Source organism: Equus przewalskii, chromosome 9 (genome assembly GCF_037783145.1).
Source record: "Equus przewalskii isolate Varuska chromosome 9, EquPr2, whole genome shotgun sequence".
NCBI classification, from domain to species: Eukaryota; Metazoa; Chordata; class Mammalia; order Perissodactyla; family Equidae; genus Equus; species Equus przewalskii.
Genome location: NC_091839.1, coordinates 39,696,116 through 39,719,025, shown reverse-complemented (window position 1 = coordinate 39,719,025; position 22,910 = coordinate 39,696,116). Strand labels below are relative to the sequence as shown.

The 22,910-nt window shown below is 41.4% G+C and overlaps 1 protein-coding gene across 2 annotated transcripts; it reads left to right on the top strand.

The window, feature by feature from the left end:
• The first annotated feature begins 5,983 nt into the window (after positions 1-5,983).
• GJB7 (gap junction protein beta 7) lies at positions 5,984-22,169 on the top strand. Of its 2 annotated transcripts, none has more exons than XM_008515154.2 (2): positions 5,984-6,203; positions 18,334-22,169. In XM_008515154.2, exon 2 carries the CDS (start codon positions 18,359-18,361, stop codon positions 19,163-19,165), a length of 807 nt encoding a protein of 268 aa, XP_008513376.1. In that variant the 5' UTR covers positions 5,984-6,203; positions 18,334-18,358; the 3' UTR covers positions 19,166-22,169. The 2 variants fall into 2 exon arrangements, with proteins under 2 accessions (XP_008513376.1, XP_070489675.1); XM_070633574.1 differs by lacking the exon at positions 5,984-6,203 and adding an exon at positions 13,840-13,964 and having other exon boundaries at positions 18,334-22,163.
• The last annotated feature ends 741 nt before the right edge of the window (positions 22,170-22,910 follow it).

Genomic DNA, 22,910 nt, shown 5'->3' with positions numbered 1-22,910 from the left:
CTGGTGACAAAGTTGTACAGACACCTTTTTATCTTCTCCCCTTGTCCGTGGCCACCCCTTCACTGGATGATCTTCATAAGAAAAATAAACAGAAAAAATGGTGCTGCATTTGAGAGTCGATTGAACTGTCATAACAAAATCCGTAAGCCTTTCACCCTGCCTGTCTATTAAGAGCGAGGAACACCACTGACTTAGTGCTCCTCCCTCAAGAACCCTCTGCCTCATTACACTGTTGTCATGTGTGCAAGCCTGGAGGTGTCTCTATCTCCCACTAGATGGAGCTCCTAAAGGGACCCTTCCTGTCTGCATGCTCTTCTGTTGCCTCTTCATATGACAATAACTTTGTTAAATTTTCTATAGAGAAATTCATTTCCAATCATTTCTCTAGTATAGTTGTTCAAAACTTGCTTGTTCTTATTAATAATTTAGAATAATATTTTTCTGATAACATTCTAGTAATAGCACATAAATTGGAGATTATTGTCAATTTGGGGAAAGGCTCCACTAAGTTTCTTCATATTTAGAAGAATTTTCCAGACTAAAATCTTCCTATATTTCAAACCTCATTTCTCCTCTATAATTCGCATCCTTCTGGTGCTGAATTTCACTGGACACATTCAAATTGCAATGAGACCTCAGTCTCTGCACCTTTGGTTCGACTGTGGGTGAGTGGGCACGTGGGCAGTAGGATGATTCGTGGAAGCCATCACCACACCAGAACACCTTGCAATAATGTAACTCTAAACAAAAGTGAATGTGAACCACACAAATATATCACACTAAACCAAGACTAAAGCTAAAACAACTTTCACTTAGCTGGATCCTCAAAATGCCCATGTCACTCCAACTATCTGACAGGAGGGGAAATGCCATGGAGGAGAAATCGGAGTAGACAGAGACAGTAGTCTCAATTGATTATCTTATCAGTTAAAATCTGTTGTATTTGCAAATTTTATAGAAGCATATGACTACGCGAACACACTGCTAGGGTCCCTTCCAGGGCCTTGGAGGGGGTTGTGCAGGTGAGGGGCCTTGAAGCTTAAGCTTCATTAGCTTCCGCGTAAAGCTGCCTTGTATTTAAATATTATGAAAGACCCTGCCCCGGCAAAGAGTTATCTCATTTAGAACACGGGCTCTGGAATAATCCTACCAAGAAAGAAGAGCTCAGCCCTTGCCCTTCATACAAATTCACACACATGGTCTTGGAGATATTCAGAACCACATCAAACCCTGTTCCCTGACAGTCTCATTTCATAGGGCTTCCTGAGAGGAGGGGTAAAAGCAATAATTGTTCCCCAAATTCCTTCTCTATTTCCAAGTCTTCAGTCAAATATCCTGGCCCTAGCTCCCTCCCTTCTCACTCTCAAAGTTCTAAGAGGACAAGAAATGGTGAGAGTATTCTGAAATACAATATCTTTATGGAAGGCTGGAGCGAATAAAGTCTTGCCTCCCTCCACTCCCTATTGCCTCCCAAAACCCACTAGAAGAGTTCTTAATCATTCTTCTCTCTCTCAAATGCCTGAAAGAAGGCCATTGTACACGCTGGGTTTACTTCTCAGCTTCTCCAATAGGCTAAAAATGATAAACAGTCTCCAGGATTCAGGGTGTGGCTATGAAGCGTTGGCTCCAGCTGCCATGGTCTTAATTCTATGTACAACCATATGCAGGCTGTGTGCAAAGTTAACCGTGTTTACTATACCACAAGGAGCAAAATGTAAGCATACTTGGGCATCAAAACGTAGAAGAACGAATAGCTATTTTATGTCTGTGTTTACTATACAGAACACCATCTGCTGAGCTGTTATGGCAACATATGGAGTGGCGCAATCCACAGACCTTAAGCCCTGCACTGGGTCTGAAGTGTGGGCTTCTCATTTGAACCACAAAAAGAGATATCTAAGGTACTTTTTTATCTGTTTGGTGTTTTTTTTTTAGTTTAGTCAAGCACAAGAGGAAGTATTTGACCTAAATATTTCATCTTCTATAAATATGTAGGTATGGATTAATATTTTTGCCCATCAATCCCAATGGAATAATCAATGGCCTGAAAAAATAATGCTCCTACTTTTAACATACTGAGATCCCCTTTCATAGGGTATTTCGAATTGCTTCATCAACTATTATCCATTTCTTAGCTTTTCAACTTTAAATCAAGCTAACATTTATGTCAGACATCGTAACCCAATGCTTTCACATTACTGCCAGATAATTAGAGCTAATAGTTCCCGAGCACAGAATAAAGTTATAGTTGCAATGAGTCATTCCAACCATCCTAGAGTGGGAGGTCTTTACTCATGTCTGTATTTATTTATGTTTCACACTATTAATCTCCAGGTTACATTTACAGATTTATGTAAATTTTCTGTATGAAATGGAATTTTGTTGCCTGTGTTTATGTCTCCATCTAAAATTGAAGGGCTAATATCAAAATAATATTCTTTTGGGGGGAGAGCTATTTGCAGTATTTGGCGAAAGTTGGTGGAGAAGAGATAAATTTGTTGTTTGCTCTCCAATATCTTTGTTAACATCTTTAGGCACACAAAGCCACTCATATTATTGCTTATTTTTTTCTTTTAGCAAATTCAAATAATAAGGGGAGAGAGATAAAAATCCAGGCTTATCTATCACACAAGTGTAATAACTGTTGCACTGTGTATACTGTGAACATAACAGTCAGATCTAAAGGTTTTCTGATTTGTTTTCTTAAGTAAAGGTGCACGACATGCTGACGAGTAAAATACAGCCTTTTATTTGTTGAGTCAACAGGAAAAACTAACTAGAGCTAGAGGAACACGCATCTACCAACTCAGAGCTTGGTCAGACTCTGAAAGGTTTCAGAGAGTGGTGGCTAAACTGATGCTAAGCAATATGTGAGTTCCTTTTTCTTAGGAAAAACAATATCACAAACATTTATTGGACGTGGGAAATGCTTAGAAAATATTTGATGCTTTAAGGGCAAATATTGAAAATGTGAGCCCTTTCCATGACCTGAGAGGAGACTTGGTGTCTGTATGGGGCTGGGAGCTGTGGTTGTGCGGACAGTAGCTGTGGGGACAAGCCCTGTCACACTACCAGGTCCAGAAAGAGCTGATTTAAAGAGTGGTTCAAATCAAGGCAATAATGTTCACATTTTCATTTGAAAAATATTGCAAATTCATTTTAGATCTAGAGATGGTGCTACAATGTGACCTTTCCTACACCCCTCAGACATTCTGTACTCACCGACCATTTTTCCTCATTGCTTTCCTGACTCAGTCAGAAGATGGATGAATCACCTTTGACTCCAGAACAAGAGGCAACAGCTCAAGGCACAGAGACCTTCAACCCATCCTTACCAGAACATGAAACCTCAGAAGCACTTGATGTCGCAAACATCAATCATTATTAAGTAATATTTCTTGTGTTCCTGGAGTTGTTCTAGATGCTGCAAATCTCCTACAGGCTCCGGGGGTAGCTGAGAATTGCTGTGTTAGAGTTAGAAAGAGATGGGTACTTCCTTCTTCATGTAGGTATCTTGTGTTTACAAATTGTACTGAAAAGCAATTATTCTGAGATGCGGAGGCAAATACTCCCCATATCTGCTTTGCTGCCCGGCACAAAAAGTCATTTTGTTTGTTTGTTTTTCAGGTCTATGCATACTTCTCTCATTCCTGGTGCCTTTTTTCCACAGGATATCTCTCAACTCAGAAAAGACTCCTAACCTCCCTTGAAAGAGACATTATGCTGAGAAATAGTAAAGGTCAAGTTCGGAGCACAGGGCTCTGTGTGCAATGCTTCCCAGTGCGTAGTAATGCCTGTACCTACATCACGGCAGCCAGCTGTGATGTTAACCCTTAGAACCTCGGTCATGTTCTTCTCATATGACGTCTGCATTCAACACAACTCGGTGGTCTTTCTTAACAAGGTGATCACCAAGATGGGTCTTCCTGCAGCCCCTACCCTTGTGCAGTTCAGCTGGGGGACACATCAGACATTTGAAGGCTCTGGCTTATACTGCCTCCGTCTGCCCTGGGCCCTGCTCTTGCCGACATTCTGCAGGGCCACAATCTCACACTGAAGAGAAAGCTATCAAAATCCAAATCTTAAAAGGTCAAAGGAGAACGAGGTTTACAGTAGTCACTCCACTCTTTTTCTAGTTCCGTCTTCTCTTATTTCTCCCTTAGCTTTCTGACTTCAAGATGATGTTATTTCTGGGGCTGGCCCCGTGGCCGAGTGGTTGGGTTCGCGCGCTCCGCTGCAGGCGGCCCAGTGTTTCGTTGGTTCGGATCCTGGGCGTGGACATGGCACTGCTCGTCAGACCACGCTGGGGCGGCATCCTACATGCCACAACTAGAAGGACCCACAACGAAGAATATACAGCTATGTACTGGGGGGCTTTGGGGAGAAAAAGGAAAAAAATAAAAAAATAAAAATAAAAAAAGATGATGTTATTTCTAATCCAATATGCCACTCTTTTTGTGGTCTTTATTATGTTTGCTTCTTCCAAATAAAAAATGGAGGTGGAAGAATTAAATCTCTTTCTGGGCATAACTGAGAAAGTGTAGGGCTCAGCAGAGGCACTGTGTCCAGAACACTCTCATGTTCCTGCCTCTCGCTCCATAAAAACCAACCCATATCCTGCCTCTTCTTCAGAGCCTCCCCGGTCGCCCCTGCCCCTGGCAGTTTCTCCCTGCCCTAGATTCTGTGCAAGGTACTGAAGATCCTTGAGGATGGGACCTTTGTCTAGAAAATTACACCTCTGCCATACTGGGTCATCGAATGCTACCTTTGTTTGGGTTAGTGCTGACATTATCAGAAGGCTGGGATCCTCTGAATCACTGGCGCCCGGGGATTCAGTAAGGCCACCCTGAAGGATGCACCAGGTTGCCCAGACGACAAACTACCTCACTCCCACCATTACTGGCTGAAGGTGTCTCAACATGAACAGGAAGTGTTTTAAGACCACGGATAAAGTGTGGTAAGTTCTAATTATGAACAAAGGAATGGAAACTGAAAGGGCTGACTGATTCCAGAGACAAGGCTTTGGGACCTTATTGTGATCATAACCCTTTGGGACCTGAATCAACATTCTGGGATCCTGGGATCTCTGTAAAAACATAACTAAACAATACAAGACTTGCTTTATTGGGCATGGAGAAGATTTATCCATTAGTTATCCAGTAATATAATTAGTAATGTAAATATGATTTTTCAGTAAACTGCGCTCTTCTTTGAATTTTGGATTGAATATATGAATATTCAGAATAATTTTAAAAGTCGTGAACACTAAGAGGGGTAAGTGAGACCCTGCGCTGAAATTCCCCTGGTCTGCAGGTGTGGCTGTCACAGTGGGAAGGACAGAGCCCTGAACCTTGGGTTTCGTTCCCAGCTCCCTGAACTTTCTGTACCAGCTCTGGGAGTTGAGGCACGCTGCTCTCTGTGGTTGTTTTCTCACCTCTAAAATGAAGGCATTAAATTTCATGACATCTAATATTATTTTCAGCTGTAAAATACTGTTTCTAAGCTATGCTTATTCCAAGAGAGAAATGATTTCATTTTCATTTCTCCATATCTTCAATTTTAGCCAAACTCATGCCTAGAAATGGTTTCATAAAAAGATAAAATACTTTCTCTCTTTCTCTCTCTCATGTGTTTGTCATATAAATAAAAAGCAGCTGTCATCAACGCTTCCTGGGTTTGGGAAAGCAATTTTTACTATGCCTTTTTACTTTCTGGATTTCTAAGAATAGGACATATGAAGTGAAGTTAAAATAAGCTCATTAAAGGTAGATTGACTTAAATTGCTTTTTGCCTATTGTTTTTTTGTAGATAGATTTTAATAACCTCAGAAAATCATTTAAAGAGATGAAACACTCTCTCATTGTTCCAGTTTCTTTGTGTAGATGATGACAAGGTTTTATAAAAAAAGATGTTCAATAAACTGTGTGTATGCGGCTTTGAATTCATTTCTCCAGTTTCAGTTCTCTTTTAATGTATATTGCAGACAGCAGAGACACAAGAATTCTCATCTAAGTTATGAGCCAAAACAAATGATCAGGTTACACCTGTTTGGCTTACACTACCTTGGAAACCACTAGACTCCATTTTCCTGAGCTTAAAGCAGTAGTCCCCTCCCAGGGAGATAATATAATCAACTCAGGTTTTTTTCAATCTAATGAGCAACCGACTGGATTTCTTCTTAATCTCCACATCTGTGTCAAGAGGTAAGCTGGCTTATTTCTGTTTTGATAGGATTTGTTTATTCAATGGGAAAATGACATCTTTTATGATTGGGTAGTTATTACCTCTTTCTAAAAAGTTTCGGTGAGGGAAGGAATTCTGATTATTACAAGTCTAGACATACTGCTGTTGGGCTCGGTGCCGCATCACAGACGCCCTTTCTGGATAAGCCTCCTCTGAGGAAAGTGGCCCATTAGGAATGTGTGATTGACTTGAGGGCTTCTGGAGGCGGGGGCCAAGTCAGCCAGTCACACCTGGTCTGAGCGCAGTACAGGCCGATGAGAATGAGTGGGACAGTGAGGGCACAGAGGAACAGCCCAGGACCTTTCAGTGACCCTTTCTGTGTGGCTTGAGGACAACCTTTGCCCTATTCCTAAGAAAGGATCCTCTAAAACTGAGAATGCCTTTATTCACACAGGAAATTGAAATACTAGGCAAGTGGTATCTATGCATGTGTGTCGCTTGTGTGGGTACTGTTCTGCTCAGCATTGCTCATGGGCTCTCAGTGTGGACAATTAATTTTTTAATATGCTGTTATTTATATGTATAAAACATAAAATGAAATGTAAAATAATTTTACATCTACAAGCTAATCCTTAGACTTTAGCTCTTATGCAGCTATATTTACCAAAAAACAAGTCAAACATCATAAAACCAAGGGGCCGGCCCAGTGGCACAGTGGTTAAGTTCGCACGTTCTGCTTCAGTGGCCCGGGGTTCACCTGTTTGGATCCCGGGTGCAGACATGGCACCGCTTGGCACGCCATGCTGTGATAGGCGTCCCATGTATAAAGTAGGGGAAGATGGGCACGGATGTTAGCTCAGGGCCAGCCTTCCTCAGCAAAAAGAAGAGGATTGGCGGTGGATGTTAGCTCAGGGCTAATCTTCCTCAAAAAAAAAAAAAAACACAAAACTAATAAAATTAAAATTAGTTAAATCTTAGTGGACAGAAGAGGTTGTTTTGCTGCAATGAAATCACTACTCATTGAGAGAATAAGATACTGGCTTCAGAAGCCCAGATTCTTAGAAGGTGGACCTACCAGCCTGTCCCACTATGGGCCAGATAATAGCTTGTTCATCCATTCAAACCACTAGCAGCCTTCTTTCACGCTGCGCTCTCAACATGGCTTTGTTTGGCTTTCTGTTGAGCACAACCCATCATGTGTTGTTTCTCGTAGACCTAGATAATTAAAGTTCAACTCTGTCCCAATATGATTTCAAATACGACATAAATATCAGAGGTCAGCAAACGTTATCTTCAAAGGGCCAGATAGTAAATACTTTAGGCTTTGAGGGTCATACTCTCTCTGTTGCAACTACTCAGCTCTGTGGCTTTAGCAGGAAAGCAGCCATAGACAACAAGAAACAAACGGGCATGGTTATGTCCCCCCAAACTTCATTTAAGAAACAGGTGGGGGGGCTGGATTTGGCCTGAAGGCTGTGTAGTTTGCCAAACGCTGGTAAATATGAGCTGAAATCCTGTGGCAGTCTTTGGTTATGAGCTAGTCATCCGGCGTTGTTTGTTTAAGATCCTAAAAACAAAACACACACACACATAAACTTCTCATAGACGCTTGAGAGCGTAACAACAGACTCTGAGAGGCCACAGATACTTGGTTGGGAAACACTCTGCGTTGGAGATTTTCCTAATAGGAAATAGGATAGGCCATCTCTAAAAATGCAAATGCCCTGGGGTTAAAGAACTGCTAGTGTCACAGACACAACGCGCCTCAGAGGTGGAAAGAGGACCATGGGAGGAAACGCTTTTCTTCAGGGGTTAAATGATTTGTGAGCAAGGTAGGGCAGAGTTATTAATGAGCCAGAAAAGCCGGCTCTCGGGGGGGAGTGGGAGACCAGTCATGCAGGACCTGAGTTCTGCTGCAGGATTTTCTACTGGTTATTGGGAGTCTTGTACCAGCGACCTCCCTTTCTGAGTTTCGGTCTCTTCGTCGCTGCATTGGGGGTCATACCACACACCTTGCTTACTACAGAGGACAGAGGTGAGGCTTAGATGAGATGCTGTGAAATGCCTCGGACACAGTCGAGCACCATCCAAGGAGAGGTATGGAGACTGGGTATGGAGACTGATGGCTTTTTCACGCCTTGTCACTGGTGCTCTGCAAGGCAATTGGAAATCCAGTGCTTTTCAAACACAAGTTTCCAAACAGCACTTTCGGTAATTACAGAGCAGGTCTCTGGCTCCTGGCAGTGCCGGGGCTCCTTGGACACAGTGTTTGTGCACATTCACAGCACAGAGAGGCACTCGCCAATGCCTGGACCCCATAAGAAGGGAAGCCTCCTGTGTGGGGAGAAGTTGCTGGTGTGGGAATGGCTCATCCTGCAATAAGAGAAGGAAGGGCGGGCGGGTGCTCAGTCCCGAAGGCTCAGAAGCTCAGGTGTGGAGTTGAGCCCGAGTTGAGTCAGCTCTAAAGGACTCATCCACGTTGATCAAGCCCAGCAGAGCCTGATTCATAAAGCCCATCTCCCGGGACTGGAACTCTTGTATCTGATCTCAGGAGAACTGCCTCGCACAGCTAAAGGAATCTTGGCAAGAAAATTATTACTCAGAAGGCTGCTTAGTAAGTTGGAGCAATGAAAATCAAGTGATTGTAACAGACGGTTAATCCAGGGTGTAGGAAAGCCAGATGTATTAACGATCCTCCCCTACTATATGGTTACTGCGACTCATTTTCTGAACCTAAAGACTTGCACACATCCTCACTAGCTCTGACAACAGCTTAGCATGTTTGCAATAGATTTGTCCCAGAAAAGCCAGGCTCCTTGGTTGCAGAAGGAGTGACAGAATATTTCACTCTGCACTCTGCTGTGTTTTCCCTGTGTCTAGAACTCCGCAGGCGCTGAGAAGGCCGGTGTCGTTTCTGAGCACCCATCTTTCATGCAGAACTCTACTCTTCTGTTGACCTTTGCTGCCATGTCATTATGTCCGTCACAGGACCACACGCTTGATTAGCTTCTACCTGTTTCTTCACTTACTATCCCACTTTACTCAGGTACCCTCTGGTTGCTAGGATTGGAAAATAAGTTTCCAGTTCTCACCTTGAAGTTCAAGGTCTTGCATAATCTTACTCCCTTATAGCTACCAACATTCTAGTATTTTCTGGGTTATCCTGGGAATACAGGACAGATGATCTCTTTGGGATGGGTTTCTTCTAAAAATGGCTAATCCTTCCCCATGATGGTTTTTACTCATTTCACACTCAAATGAGGTGTTTGTCTCCAAATTCTGAGTTACTCAATTTAGCCTGACTGTACTCTCCCTCCAGGCTGTCATATTTTTATGGAGGCCTGTGATTATATTCTTGATTTCTTTTGATCAGTTAGTATAACCTTAAACTAGCTGGTGGGAGATTTTCACCTGAGTTTTGAGGGTCCTTCAAATTTTACTGGTTTGACGATAATGATGATATTTAAATTGATATTTATTATGCACCAGGAACTATCCTAAGACCTTCAAATGAACTTCCTCATTTATATCTATTTACTCCTAGCTTTACCAAGGCAAGTTCATTCTAGGAGAGTCGAGTTTGACATGTGCAGATCTATTTCCTCTACATACCATTTGGTTGTGACTCCTGGATATGCAGCACACAGGGAATAGTTATTTTAAATCTTACATTTACACATTCTCCTCCAAACTCCCCACTTTGAGGATTAGATAGGTTTCTGCTGGGAAGAGGAGGATTAAAACAATTAGCCAGTCATCACTACTCGAGGATCCTAACTCCTCAGCCCCATTGTGTGTGAGAGCACACATGCACCCACATGGTCTGTCTCCATTTCCCAGAAACATTCCATATGAGTTTTTAAATAAAATTATGAAATAGCTGAATCAACATTGATGCCAGTAATGAAAACTACCCTTGCTATAAGTTCAACATTTGAATTGAGTAAATAGGAACTAATGGATATTTCCTATCAATATGAACATTAGATATGACAGCAAAATGATATAGAAATTATTTTAACTTCTCACCTTTTGGCTGAATTCTCTTAGAGTGGTCATCGGGAAGAGTTAAGGCCCCTGAAGACTGTGTGGGTGATTTACTGTGTGGCAAAGAGCAAAGACATCTGAGACTGACTATTTCACCTGAGAGTCAACTATGCTGTCTCTTTAGCTAAATGTAGTTAATAAATATTTACTAAACAGCTATGTTATGCTAAGCACTTTGGAGGATATGAAACAAGTGAAAAACATGGTCTTTGACTCTGAGCAACAAATAAGGTTCTTTGGGGAGAAACAATCTGTATGAGACTAGTTAAGATGTTATATCGTAAGTGGTAACATATGTGCTATGGCTTAGGGGTTATAGAATCTGAAAAGAGAAAAATCAGAACTTGGAAGGCTATGAGGAGGAGGTAGGGAAGAGAGAAGGGCGGAGCTGAGTGAGCAAGAGGCTGGAGATGCAAATGATGTGTGGGCTTGAATGGGGAGACATGCGGGGTGGGTGGGGAGGGTGAACCATCTGACCAAAGTGGGCATTGGTGAATGGTGGTAGACACAAGAGTGTAAGGTCGTGCAGGACCTTAAACGTAAGGTGAGAATTGGGAACTTATTCCAAAAGTATTCTGAAAGCTCTAGTGCATTCTCAAGCAGAGGACTCACAGGACGAAAACAGTGTTTTAATCTGGCAGCCGAGCACAGAATGGGTTTTAGGAGGGATTCTGGAGACATCTCCCACTTGCTTTCCCTGCAGAGACGAGGCAGGGTGGTTTGGATCTCAGCTCCAGCCAGGAGTTAGAAGAAGTGGAGACCTCAGAACAGAGATGCTGAGTTCAATGAAAAATGGAGTTACATTTAATTCTGGTGGGATAGAGAGAGCAGGTACAAGGGGAAGAATGGTTGAGATTTCCAAGTGTTTCTAGGGGAAGATTTCGAGAGAGGCAGCATTCCCATTTGTTACTGAATTTTGCACTGTTATTTAGGTACTGGCAATAGTGGACAATTAAGATACTTGCTTAGGTTGCCAGATAAAATATAGATTGCCCAGTTAAATCTGAATTTCAGATAAACAATGAATATGTTTTTAGTATAAATAACCCCAAATATTCAATGGCACAATTATACAATAAAATTACACATTGTTTATCTGAAATTCAAATTTAATTGGGTGTTCTATATTTTTATTCACTCAATCTGGCAACCCTAGTCCCTTCTCTTATAGAACACACAGTCTATACAAATATTAATCATATAAGTAAGTATATGACTATAAGTTATAAGTGGCATGAAGGAAAAGAGGCCAATATTATGAACAAGAATACCAAGGAAGACCTAATTTGGATTGCTGGGTCAGAGAAAGCCTCTCTGGTTCAAGTGCAGAAGACAAGAGCATCCCAGGTAGGAGGAAGAAAATGGATGTGGGGCCTAAAGCAGGAGGTGAAAGAAGAGGAGAGTGCCTGGAACTCAGGGTACCTCAGAGACGTGCAAGATGAGGCTGGAGGAACAGGCCAGGGCACCACTGAGCAAGGCTTTGTCATCCAGGAAAGTATTTAGCCTTTTTTTCTACCCTAAATGCAATAGGAAGCCACATTAGGGTTTTGAGCAGAGAAATAAGGCGACACAATCTTCATTTTAAACATTAATCTGGTTATGGAATGGAGAATGGCCAAGAATGAGAAAAGGGGGGACAGAGAAGAAGCTATTAGGTGTACCAGGCAGATGGGAGTGGCTTGGGTTAGGATGGAGGCAGTGCAGATGAAAAGAGTGAAAAGTTTTGGGATATCTTTCAAAGGTAGAAACTCTGGACCTGAAGATAGATTGAATTTGGAGCTCGGGCCAGAGAGAAGGTGAACAGCTCCCAAGTTTCTGGCTGCAACACTTAGGTAGATAGTGGTGCAATTTAGAGATGGAGAACCCGGGAGGAACAGGGCTTTTGAGGGGAGGAGGAGAGTGGAGCCAGGAAGAGCAAGAGTTCACTTTTGGACATGTTAATTTTAAGAGATGACATCCTAGTGGAGATGACAAGGAGGCAGCTAGAGCTCAGAGATGAGCGGTCTGGACTGGAGATACATAATTTGGGGAGTCACTGTCCCCCTTACCTGAACTAGAGAGGCTTTCCCTGACCCCGCCAAACTAAATAGGTCTTATGTAGAGGCAAGAAAGATGGAAAAGGATTGACCGCACGATATTCCTCCATGGTCTAACCTTTCAGACGCATTGAGAGGCTCAATTTATAAACACTAATTCTATAAAAAGACTTCTGCAGTTGTTACAAAAATGTACACAGGTGAAACAGTGATAACTCTCTGATTTCTTACTGTTTCTTTTTTATTAGGTTTATTTTTTCAGATTTAATTTTGTACATTCTTATTGTAAAAATACGGGCAATACAGAAAATCATGAAAAAATAAAATATAAGAACTTTTTTCATTGATAAAATGATTAATATTTTGTTATTCTTTCTTTGTCCTTATTTCTGCTCCCTATGTAAAAAATTCTCCTTAAATGTTCAGGTTATTTGGACCCCTATTGTTCCCTTATGTTCTAAATAGGCTTCCTTCCACCTACTTTTTTGGGGAAGTTTTTCATTGTGGTAAAATATACATACACAAAATTTGCCACTTTAATCATTTTTAAGTGTACCATTCAGTGGCATTAATGATCAGTTTTGTGCAACCATGACCACTATCTACTTCCAGAACTTTTTCAACCCCAAATAGAAACTCTGCAACCATTAAGCAATAACTCCCAATTCTCCCTTCCTCCCACTTCCTAGTAACATGTAATCTACTTTCTGTCTCCATGAATTTGCCTGTTGCAGGTATGTCATATAAGTGGAATCACATAGTATTTGTCCTTTTGTGTCTGACTTATTTCACTTATCATAATGTCTTCAAGGTTCATCCTTGCTGTAGCATATATCAGAACTTCATTCCTTTTAATGACTGTCTAATATTCCATTGTAGGTATATATCACATTCTGTTTATCCAATCATCTGTTGATGTAAATTTGGTTGTTTCCCCCTATTGGCTATAGAGAATAGGTACAATGAACATTGACATAACAAGGATCTCTTTGAGTACCTGTTTTCAATTTTGGGGGTTATATACCTAGAGGTGGCAATTCTTTTTTTTTTTTTTTTTTTGAGGAAGATTAGCCCTGAGCTAACTACTGCCAATCCTCCCCTTTTTGTTGAGGAAGACTGGCCCTGAGCTAACATCCGTGCCCATCTTCCTCTACTTTATATGTGGGACGCCTACCACAGCATGGCTTGCCAAGTGGTGCCATGTCTGCACCTGGGATCTGAACCGGCGAACCGCGAGCTGCCGAGAAGCAGAACGTGCAAGCTTAACCGCTGCGCCACCGGGCCGGCCCGAGGTGGTAATTCTTTTTTTTTTTTTTTTTAAAGATTTTATTTTTTCCTTTTTTCTCCCCAAAGCCCCCCAGTACATAGTTGTGTATTCTTCGTTGTGGGTTCTTCTAGTTGTGGCATGTGGGATGCCGCCCCAGCGTGGTCTGACGAGCAGGGCCATGTCCGCGCCCAGGATTCGAACCAACGAAACACTGGGCCGCCTGCAGCGGAGCGCACGAACGTAACCACTCGGCCACGGGGCCAGCCCCCCGAGGTGGTAATTCTATGTTTAGCTTTCTGAGGAACTGTCAAACTGTCTTCCACAGTGGCTGCACCATTTTACATTCCCACCAGCTTTGTACCAGGGCTCCAATTTCACCACATCCTTGCCAACACTTGTTATTTTACTTTTTTAAAATTATCCTCCTCCTAGTAAGTATGAAGTGGTGTCTCATGGTGGTTTTGACTTGTATTTCCCTAATGACTAACGTTGCTGAGCGTCTTCTCATGTGTGGATTGGCCATCATCTTCTTTGCAAAATGTCTTTTCAAGTCTTTTGCCCATTTTTTAATTGTCTTTTGTTGTTGGGTTTCAGGAATTCTTTATATATTCTGGTTATTAAACCCTTCCCAGACATATGACTTACAAATATTTTTTCTCATTTTTTAGGTTGTCTTTTCACTTTCCCAATAACATCCTTTGACGAACAAGAGGTTTTAATTTTGGTGAAGTCCAATTTCTCTATTTTTTCTTTTGTTGCTTATGCTTTTGGTGTCACATCTAAGAATCTGTGACCAAATCCAAGGGCATGAAGATTCACCCTTACGTGTCCTCCTAGGAGTTTTACGGGTTTAGATCTCATGTTTAGGTCATTGATCCATTATGAGTTAATTTTTAAATGGTATGAATCAGGGATCCAACTTCATTCTTCTGCATGTGGAAATCTGGCTGTCCCAGCACCTTCTTCTCACCTCCACTTTTAACTTAGGTCAAATATTTGGGAGAAATTTGTGACTTTCCAAAATTATTCCTGACATCGGAAATATTGAAAATTTTACTTTCTGAAAGTATTTGATTAACTGAATTTTCCAAACTCAATTCCTAGGTAGTTAACTATTACTTCTTAAGAGAAAGTCATAGGAGAAGTAGAAACTCTTTAAAAATTGGGAGTAATTCTTGGTGACTTAAGAAAGGGGATAAATTAAAGACCCTTATTAAAAATAAGGAGACAATCCAAATTATTATTGAGAGAAAAATGTTGAGCTAATGACTTTCATACGGAGACTCCTATTATCCACCCTCACAGGAACAGAGCTAGAGAAAAAAATATATTTAACTTGCAATTGGAGAGCCTTCACTTTGACACCAAGAAGAGGTTTTTAATGGCAAAATAGGAAAAAAATAATGATAATGCTTATTGAGCACCTACTATGTGTCAGCCTCTGATTTGAGCCCCATGAGGTAGGTTTTATTGTCATCAAAGATGAACTTGAACTTGAACACAAGATGTCCGACACCGTGCCCAGGTTATCCACTATGCTAAACCACCTCTGTTGAGAGTGAACTAACACTTGAACACCCTTCCCTCCTGAGAAAAGCCATTGCCTTCCCATCAGCAGAGAATTTCAAAATAGGATGGAGATTTATTAGTCAAATGAAATTCATAATTGTGACACATTTGGTGGCAACAGTCTTCTAATTCTATCCAAACACCAGTTGCTTTCTTATTACTTTTCTTTTAGCTAAACAAACTGGATCCACTTTTACCTTCCTCCCTTCTCTAAATTGCCCAACAGGGTACTTTCAAATGTTTCATAACATTACATAAGTATCCTCAAGTAATATGGACTTTTGTCTTTTGTTTTTGGGTTTCAGGAATTCTTTATATATTCTGGTTATTAAACCCTTCCCAGACATATGACTTACAAATATTTTTTCTCATTTTGTAGGTTATCTTTTCACTTTCCTAATAACATTCTTTGATGAACAAGAGGTTTTAACTGTGATGAAGTCCAATTTCTCTATTTTTTTCTTTTGTTGCTTATGCTTTTGGTGTCATAAGAATCTGCCCAATGACACAGGTCACAGAGAAACATAATACCTTTTTCCCCCTTTTTAATCTTTTGGGCTTTGTTTTAATAATTCACGGAGACATTAACCTTTCAGGTGGATTTGAGAATCCTTTTTATTTAATACAATTTTGTTTGTGTTCTGAAAAGCAAGGACATTGAAGTATTTATTCCCTGCTGAATAGAGCATTGTGTGCATGCATCTTTGTTTTCTCTGACAACACCTCTTAGCCTTCCTACATCTCCTCGGGGCAATGGCGTCTGGGCTTGCTTCATACTGTTCCCTCTGTGAGAGAGAATGTGATGTGCTCCAACAGGTGTGCTGTTATAATGCTATCCCAATTTTCTTAACCCTCTGGTTCCCCTCACGTCATCATTTCCATGATAGAGACTCTTTTGGCTGAGTCTATGGGGTAAGCAAGAAGTAATTATTTTTTTGTAATAGGAAACAGGACCTGAAATGCCAAGGTCTTCACCCAAGAAATTGCAAAATTTCTGAGTGGTAGACCTGGAGCTCCAGTCCACCTCTTCTGATTATAGCAGAAAGTTAAGAGCAGTGGTTTCAACTAGAAAGATTTTTCCTCATCTTCCTAGGGTACATTTGGAAATGTCTAGAGACATTTTTGGTTGTCACAAATTGGGGTGGGAGGTGATGCTACCGGCATCCACTGGTAGAGGCCAGGGATGCTGTTCAACATCCCACAATGCACAGGACAGTTGCTGCAACAAAGCATTATCCAGCCCACAGTGTCAATGATGCCACTGCTGAGAAACTCTGTTTTAGAGTAATGGAAATTGGACTTGAACCTTGTTCTGCAGCTTACTTTGAGACCTTAGGAAAGTGGCTTAATTTTTCAGAGACTGCTTTCTCATCTGAAAGAACCAAACCACCACCACCATAAACAAACAAACAGCAAAAGCCCACTTTCCAGGGTGACTGTGAGAGACCAACTCAAAAGCACTGAACAGAGGGTGCTGAGCATATGATCAGCCCAACAAACAAAAATCAGCGCCCAGGCCATGCAGTTCGATTATAAGATGGAAGCAGAGTGCCAGAAAGACAATGTCACTGAAATGAAAATCGAAGGCTCCCAGTTTCTTATCAGCTTTTATAGAGAAAAGAGCAAAAGAGATGGAGAGAGGTGCCAGAGAATCAAGCAACATTGAGGATGTACTAGAAGGGAAGGGGCAGAGATGATGAAACTGGAAACAGAAAGCATTTGGAGGGCTGTATAGGTGAGGGAAATTTCAGCAGTGACTTGGAATGAACCTGAGAGACATTTAGGGGGAATCAGAAGAATCTGGTGAGCAATTAAAAATAAGTAATGAGAGAGGAGTTCAGGATGAATAGGGGATTTCCAGCTTGGGTAGTTGGGTGTTGGTGATGCCATTCAACAAGACAAGGAAATCAAAGGGCAGGGCAGATAGTAAACTCAAGCGTAGACATATCAAGTTGGAGATGCCTGTGGGTTATTTAGATGATAATCAGGAGGCTGTGAAATATGGAAGTCCGGGGAAGAGCCAAAGATTTGACAGTCAAGAACTTGAAAGCAGTACTTTACTCCATGGGAATGAATGAGATTTTCCAGGGAAAGCATACAGAGTGAGAAAAGAGCAGAGGACAGAGCTTTTAAAATCTGGACAAAGAAAACTAAGATGGCACAATCAAGAGCATCAGAACAACAGAAAGAGGAGGTAGAGTAGTATGGATACCGAGGCTGAAAGGATTTTAAGACTGCAAGTGCAGGCAACAATATTAAACGTCACAGAAAAATTAAATGCGATCTGAAGTGTGCAGACTTGGTAGTTGAGTGATCATGCTAACTTTAGCACAAAAAATTAAGTGTAATGGTGAGCAGAAAAAACCAGACTCAGAAAGTTGAAAAGTAAATAACAGTTGAGGAAGTAGAAATAAGGGATCAAGGAAGACGGACTGTCAGAAAGATAAGCTATGAAGATTTACCCCACTAAAAATGGACACTTAAGTACATTTACATGCTAAGAGGACGGGGACAGTGGAGGTTGAAGATACAGAATACAGAACAGGGCAAATGGATGGATCAAGAACAGGATGTAGAGCTGGAATGATCACTTTGAGGCAAGAGGAGACTGATCTCTCCCTCCGAACCGGGTAAAGAAGGCCTGGATGAGGGATGGGCATCTGGAGGGAAGAGGGAGCACGAGTTTGAGGAAGTTCATGTTGGAGAGTCTCCCTTTTCACTATCAAATTGTAGGCAGGCTCAGCTGCTGGTATGGGATATGGGACATAAGAGGAGGCAGGGGCAAGGAATAACCTTTAAGGATCGAGGAGGGGCATTGACAAACTAGAGAAAATGAGAAGAGACTACAACTTTAAGAAGCTGGCACGTGAGGGATATCTCAATGTACCAAGTTCACCTTGGGATTCACATTTAATTCTTTCTAGATCAGCAACAGAATCAATTCATCCTGAGAGGGAAGAAATAACTAGAAGGATTTGTTTGAAAATGGGGTAGTGTGCGTGGGATGATCAACTAAGTTCATTAAACTTGGCAAGGGATCAATCACATTTGCGAACCAACTGTGTGATCTCCCTGTATGAAAGAGAGTATATCCTACGGGATTCTTAGCTCACAACATCCATAGTTGTAATAATGCAGAAATTCGAGTTTATCTTCCATAACCCCATGATCAAGTAAGACAGCCAATGGAATAAAAATAATGAATCATGATGAAATTGTTTTCTTTTGCAGAATCTTGCCTTCTTTTGAGCCTGTCATGAGCTGGATGTTCCTCAGAGACCTCCTAAGTGGAGTAAATAAATACTCAACCGGGATTGGGCGGATTTGGCTGGCTGTTGTGTTCATCTTCCGGTTGCTGGTCTACATGGTGGCAGCAGAGCATGTGTGGAAAGATGAGCAGAAAGAGTTTGAGTGCAACATTAGACAGCCTGGCTGTGAAAATGTGTGTTTTGACTACTACTTCCCCGTCTCCCAGGTCAGACTTTGGGCCTTACAACTGATCATGGTCTCCACTCCTTCACTTTTGGTGGTTCTACATGTAGCCTATTGTGAGGGTAGAGAGAAAAGGCACAGAAAGAAACTCTACGTCAGCCCAGGTACGATGGATGGGGGCCTGTGGTACACTTACCTTATCAGCCTCATTGTTAAAACTGGTTTTGAAATTGGCTTCCTGGTTTTATTTTACAAGCTGTACGATGGCTTTAGCGTTCCTTATCTTGTGAAGTGTGATTTGAAGCCTTGTCCCAACACGGTGGATTGCTTCATCTCCAAACCCACCGAGAAAACGATCTTCATCCTCTTCTTGGTCAGTACCTCGTGCCTGTGCGTTATATTGAATTTCATTGAACTGAGCTTTTTGGTTCTTAAGTGTCTTATTAAGTGCTGTCTCCAAAAATACCCTAAAAGCCTCAAGTCCTCAGTGTGTGAGTGCCACCACCTCAGATATATTGAATGTGGTGAGACAGGGGTCCCTCCCCTACTCCAGAATCACCATTCAGACTCGGCCATAAGCACACCCCAGCGAGGTGAAACAAAACTACTTTGTGACACACACAAGAGCTAAACAAAGAAAACCTACATCCCTCCCAAGCAAGACCTAGGCTGGGTCGGAAAACAAAGGATGTCAGCCTTAAAGTCATCAGGGAGGAATTCTTAAATTTTTCAATATGCGCTCAGCTGTGTACACTAGACAGAGGTCTCATTGTTTGGTTGTAGGGTTCGTGTGGCACATGAGTTGTGTTTGAATACTTAATTGCAGATTAGTCTGAAGAAACGCAACTAACAGAATTCTTTTAGCTGCTTAGATACGTCAACTGGAAAACACAAAAAGTGATGCTTCTGATAAAGGTGAGGGCCCCCAAGCTGCAAGTGAGGCACTGGCGGTCTCTCCACAGTGGCAGCCAAGGCTCCACCGCCTCAGCCCTACTCAGTCTTTGAGAGAAAGACACAGTGAGGGTGGGGGAGCAGCTAATCCTCTGTGGGAAGGCCTGGCCAGGGGAAAGACCACAGAGCCCAGCAGTCTGCAGGTTAGGTGTCCCCGGGTATAAGTGGACTAGAGGAGAGGGAAGAAAGCCATCATCCAGTGGTCTCCGAGTCTACAAGTATTACTGGGAGATATGCCACTTACGCCTGAACTAGCAGACATCTGAAAAAGTCCCTCTCGAGTGATGAGGGAAGGCACGTCCCACAGAAAGCAGCACCTCGATGGGGAGCTGGAAAGGATGCAGAAAATGCCCACTTATTTAGCATTTCTCTTTAACCACAGAACATTGAAATACTTCATAAATTTCCACGTTGTTGGACCTTTTTATAATCAGGAATTCACGACGTATCATACAATACGTCACAGTTTGCCACAATTTACTAGTCTCTCTCTCTCTAGGATAGATAATAAAATGTGCACTATGCTTTTACACTGATGCAAAAAGTATAAAAAGTTTTTTTATAACTTGATTTGAAGACTATAGCTCTTTTATTTTCCTATTTAAAAAAAAAGATATATTCTCTTTGGATTTAATACTCTAACATATATGCATTTCTCCAAAATAAAAATGAAATGTGATTTGACTGTCATTGATATCATTGCCTGGCTGCACTGGGTAGATTATTCAGGGAAATAAAACTTGGTTCTGACAATTTTAGAACAGGATTTGCAGCCCTGCTTGGTAAAGATAGCTCAGAAATCATTTTCCTCTGCTGGGAATTTTTTAACAAAGTCAGTGCCTAAAAATGTAATTTTAACTAAAACCAATTATGTCATGTCTTCCATGGCCTGCCCTCTGTGGCATAAAATGTCTCATTATGATTCATGCATAATGGAAGTTACTTGTGTCATTATGTAGTTGACAGACCACGTTGCCAACAGTGGTCATAATCTGTGATAAAGACTGTATCCTGGACAGCAGAGGGCAAGATGAATTTGTGGCTTTCCCCTTCCTTCAATTTGCACCACAGATCACTGCTGGACTCAGGAGCTTACATCTAGACTTTTTACATCACAGGAGAACACCTAGCTACACAATTGCAGGTGACCATGTAAGGACTTACAGGAATAATTCTCTTTTAACAGTGGTGGGTGATTAAAGAGGTTTAAGGTTTTTGAGGCCCTGATCATGGCATGGAATCTAGAAAGCAGAGTTTAGTGCAAGGAACTAGAGTGGAGAAGAGGGAAGTTTTCAGCCTGAGGACGTTTGCTACCAAAAATGTTTTTGGGGAGCTCAGCCTCTTCACCTCGGTTATGACAAGCAGCTCTGCTCAAGAGAAAAGGATCGCTTGGTTATGTACATTCTTTGCTTTTCCCCTTTGTGTAGAGAGGAGATTGAAAAGCAATGGGAGCAAGGGCTGTGAAAACCAAGTTGTTTAGATAGGAAGGTGAACGGTTTTTTCCCTCCTTTAAGCTTAATTTACAAAATAAGTTTCCTATAAGGACATCCTGGAGGCTGTCTTGGTGTCAGTGAAAACCTAAAGCATTTGTCTGAGAGAAATTGGCAGTTAAATTTTGCCATCTTTATTCTGTTTCTCTTATATATAAATTAATATTTATTGAGCAATGATCAACAGAAGCAAGACACTGTTCTATGCACCTTCAGAGATCTAATTCCTGCCTCCAGAGAATGTCCACATTCATTAAGGAGCATGGAGGTGAAGATGGGGCGGAGTGACTTACACCTGTCTCCTCCATTTACATGGCCACCTCCCTACCACCTTCTGGCACTCAGGAAGCAGACAGTAACCTTAAAGATGAAGAAATCGAGAGGCCAAAAGGCAGTTTTTTCAGGGACATACATTTAGAGAAAGCAGACTTTACAATCAACCATAGGTCTTGCTTAAACCACCTGCTCACTACACCAGGCTTCTCAAATCACTAACCAGACAGCTTCCTAGTTCCATTCAAGCCATTCCTGACTTGGTTATCTGACTCCCTAGCACTTTTCCCCAGCACCTGATCCCCTAGTCCAAGGTCCCCAAGGTTACGGACCTTACCCCTGGCCATAGGGTTTCTTCTAATTGGAGCTGGAGGTAAATTTTTTTCAAGTGCTTGTACGAAAGAATGCCTAGAGCTGCAAGTGGCTACGATTCCAGTCTTCCCAAGGAAACTAAGCCAATTTCCTTCAGACAGACAGACTGCAAAAACGGCAGGAGAGACGAAAAAGGCAAAGATCTGAGGATGTCTGAATTCTTCAACCCTGCTGTCCCCAACACTGGCTCCACCCCTACCCTTTCTGCTGTTTAGTTACATGGATAAATTCCCCATTTTTGCTTAAACTGGGTTTCTGTGTCTTGCAACGGAAAGGGTCCTAATAAAACCATGTTTTTCATAAACCTTTTCCTGTATAACAGAAAAAAGAGGTAGGATATTTATCTTAGCCTTTCCTTCCTAGGGATTGAGCATCCTAACTTTTACGTGTGTACAAATAGAATGTTTGTGTAAATCGAAAAATCGGGAAAATGCGGAAGGATGTCAACATTGGTTACAATAAAAGATGAACTTTTTCTTTATAAATCTTCTCATTGTTTGTTACTTTTGTTCTTACAATTTTAATAAATAAAGCAATTATAAAGCCCAAGTGGACCGTCTCTTTTTCTAGCTCACATCCCAACCCATGCATATAACACTTTCCTTAATTACTGAAGCCAATTTACTCCTAGTTCACACTTTTTGTTTGTATATTTACTACTACACAGAGCACAGAAGAAAAGGTATTTCACAGCTCTGTAAAAATTGACGTGGAAAGAAAGCAGGAGTGGTGGAGCACCTGGAGGCAACAGACGTCAGCATTCAATTGAATTTTTATGACAAAAGCCCAAGGGAGGTGTCCTGGGAGAGACCTGCCAGCAGCTGTTTCCTTAACATTAAATTAGGTCATTTTGAGAATTTTTCACAGACCTATATTGTTTCCACCATGTCAGAGAGTCTAATAAACTTCTCTCTTCTAAGAAAATGATTATCTTTTAAAATACTATAACGACTCATACATCCTGCTTGAAAGCAAAGTGAATGAGTTCTGGATGTTACCCACACAGGTCAACACTCCCATCTATTTAAGGTGAAGTATTAGACCCTTCCCCAGCTATGAAGATTTAATTTTCTATAAAAGAGAAGGAAAAATGTTCAGAGAAAAGTAATATATGTAATTTAATTTTTTATCTTAGATTTTTTTCAGACATTAACGCCTCCTGTTAGAGTAGAGATGGTTAGAATGGCTGTGGTATAGAATTGGGGTTGAATCTATTTGTCTGTGCAGAATAATAGGAAGCTGAAGAAGTGGACTCAGATTCCCATCCTTTAGGAAAAGGTTCAACTGTGT

Excerpts from the sequence above, each read along its gene's own strand:
- GJB7 (XM_008515154.2), top strand. The coding sequence starts at position 18,359 with ATGAGCTGGATGTTCCTCAGAGACCTCCTAAGTGGAGTAAATAAATAC.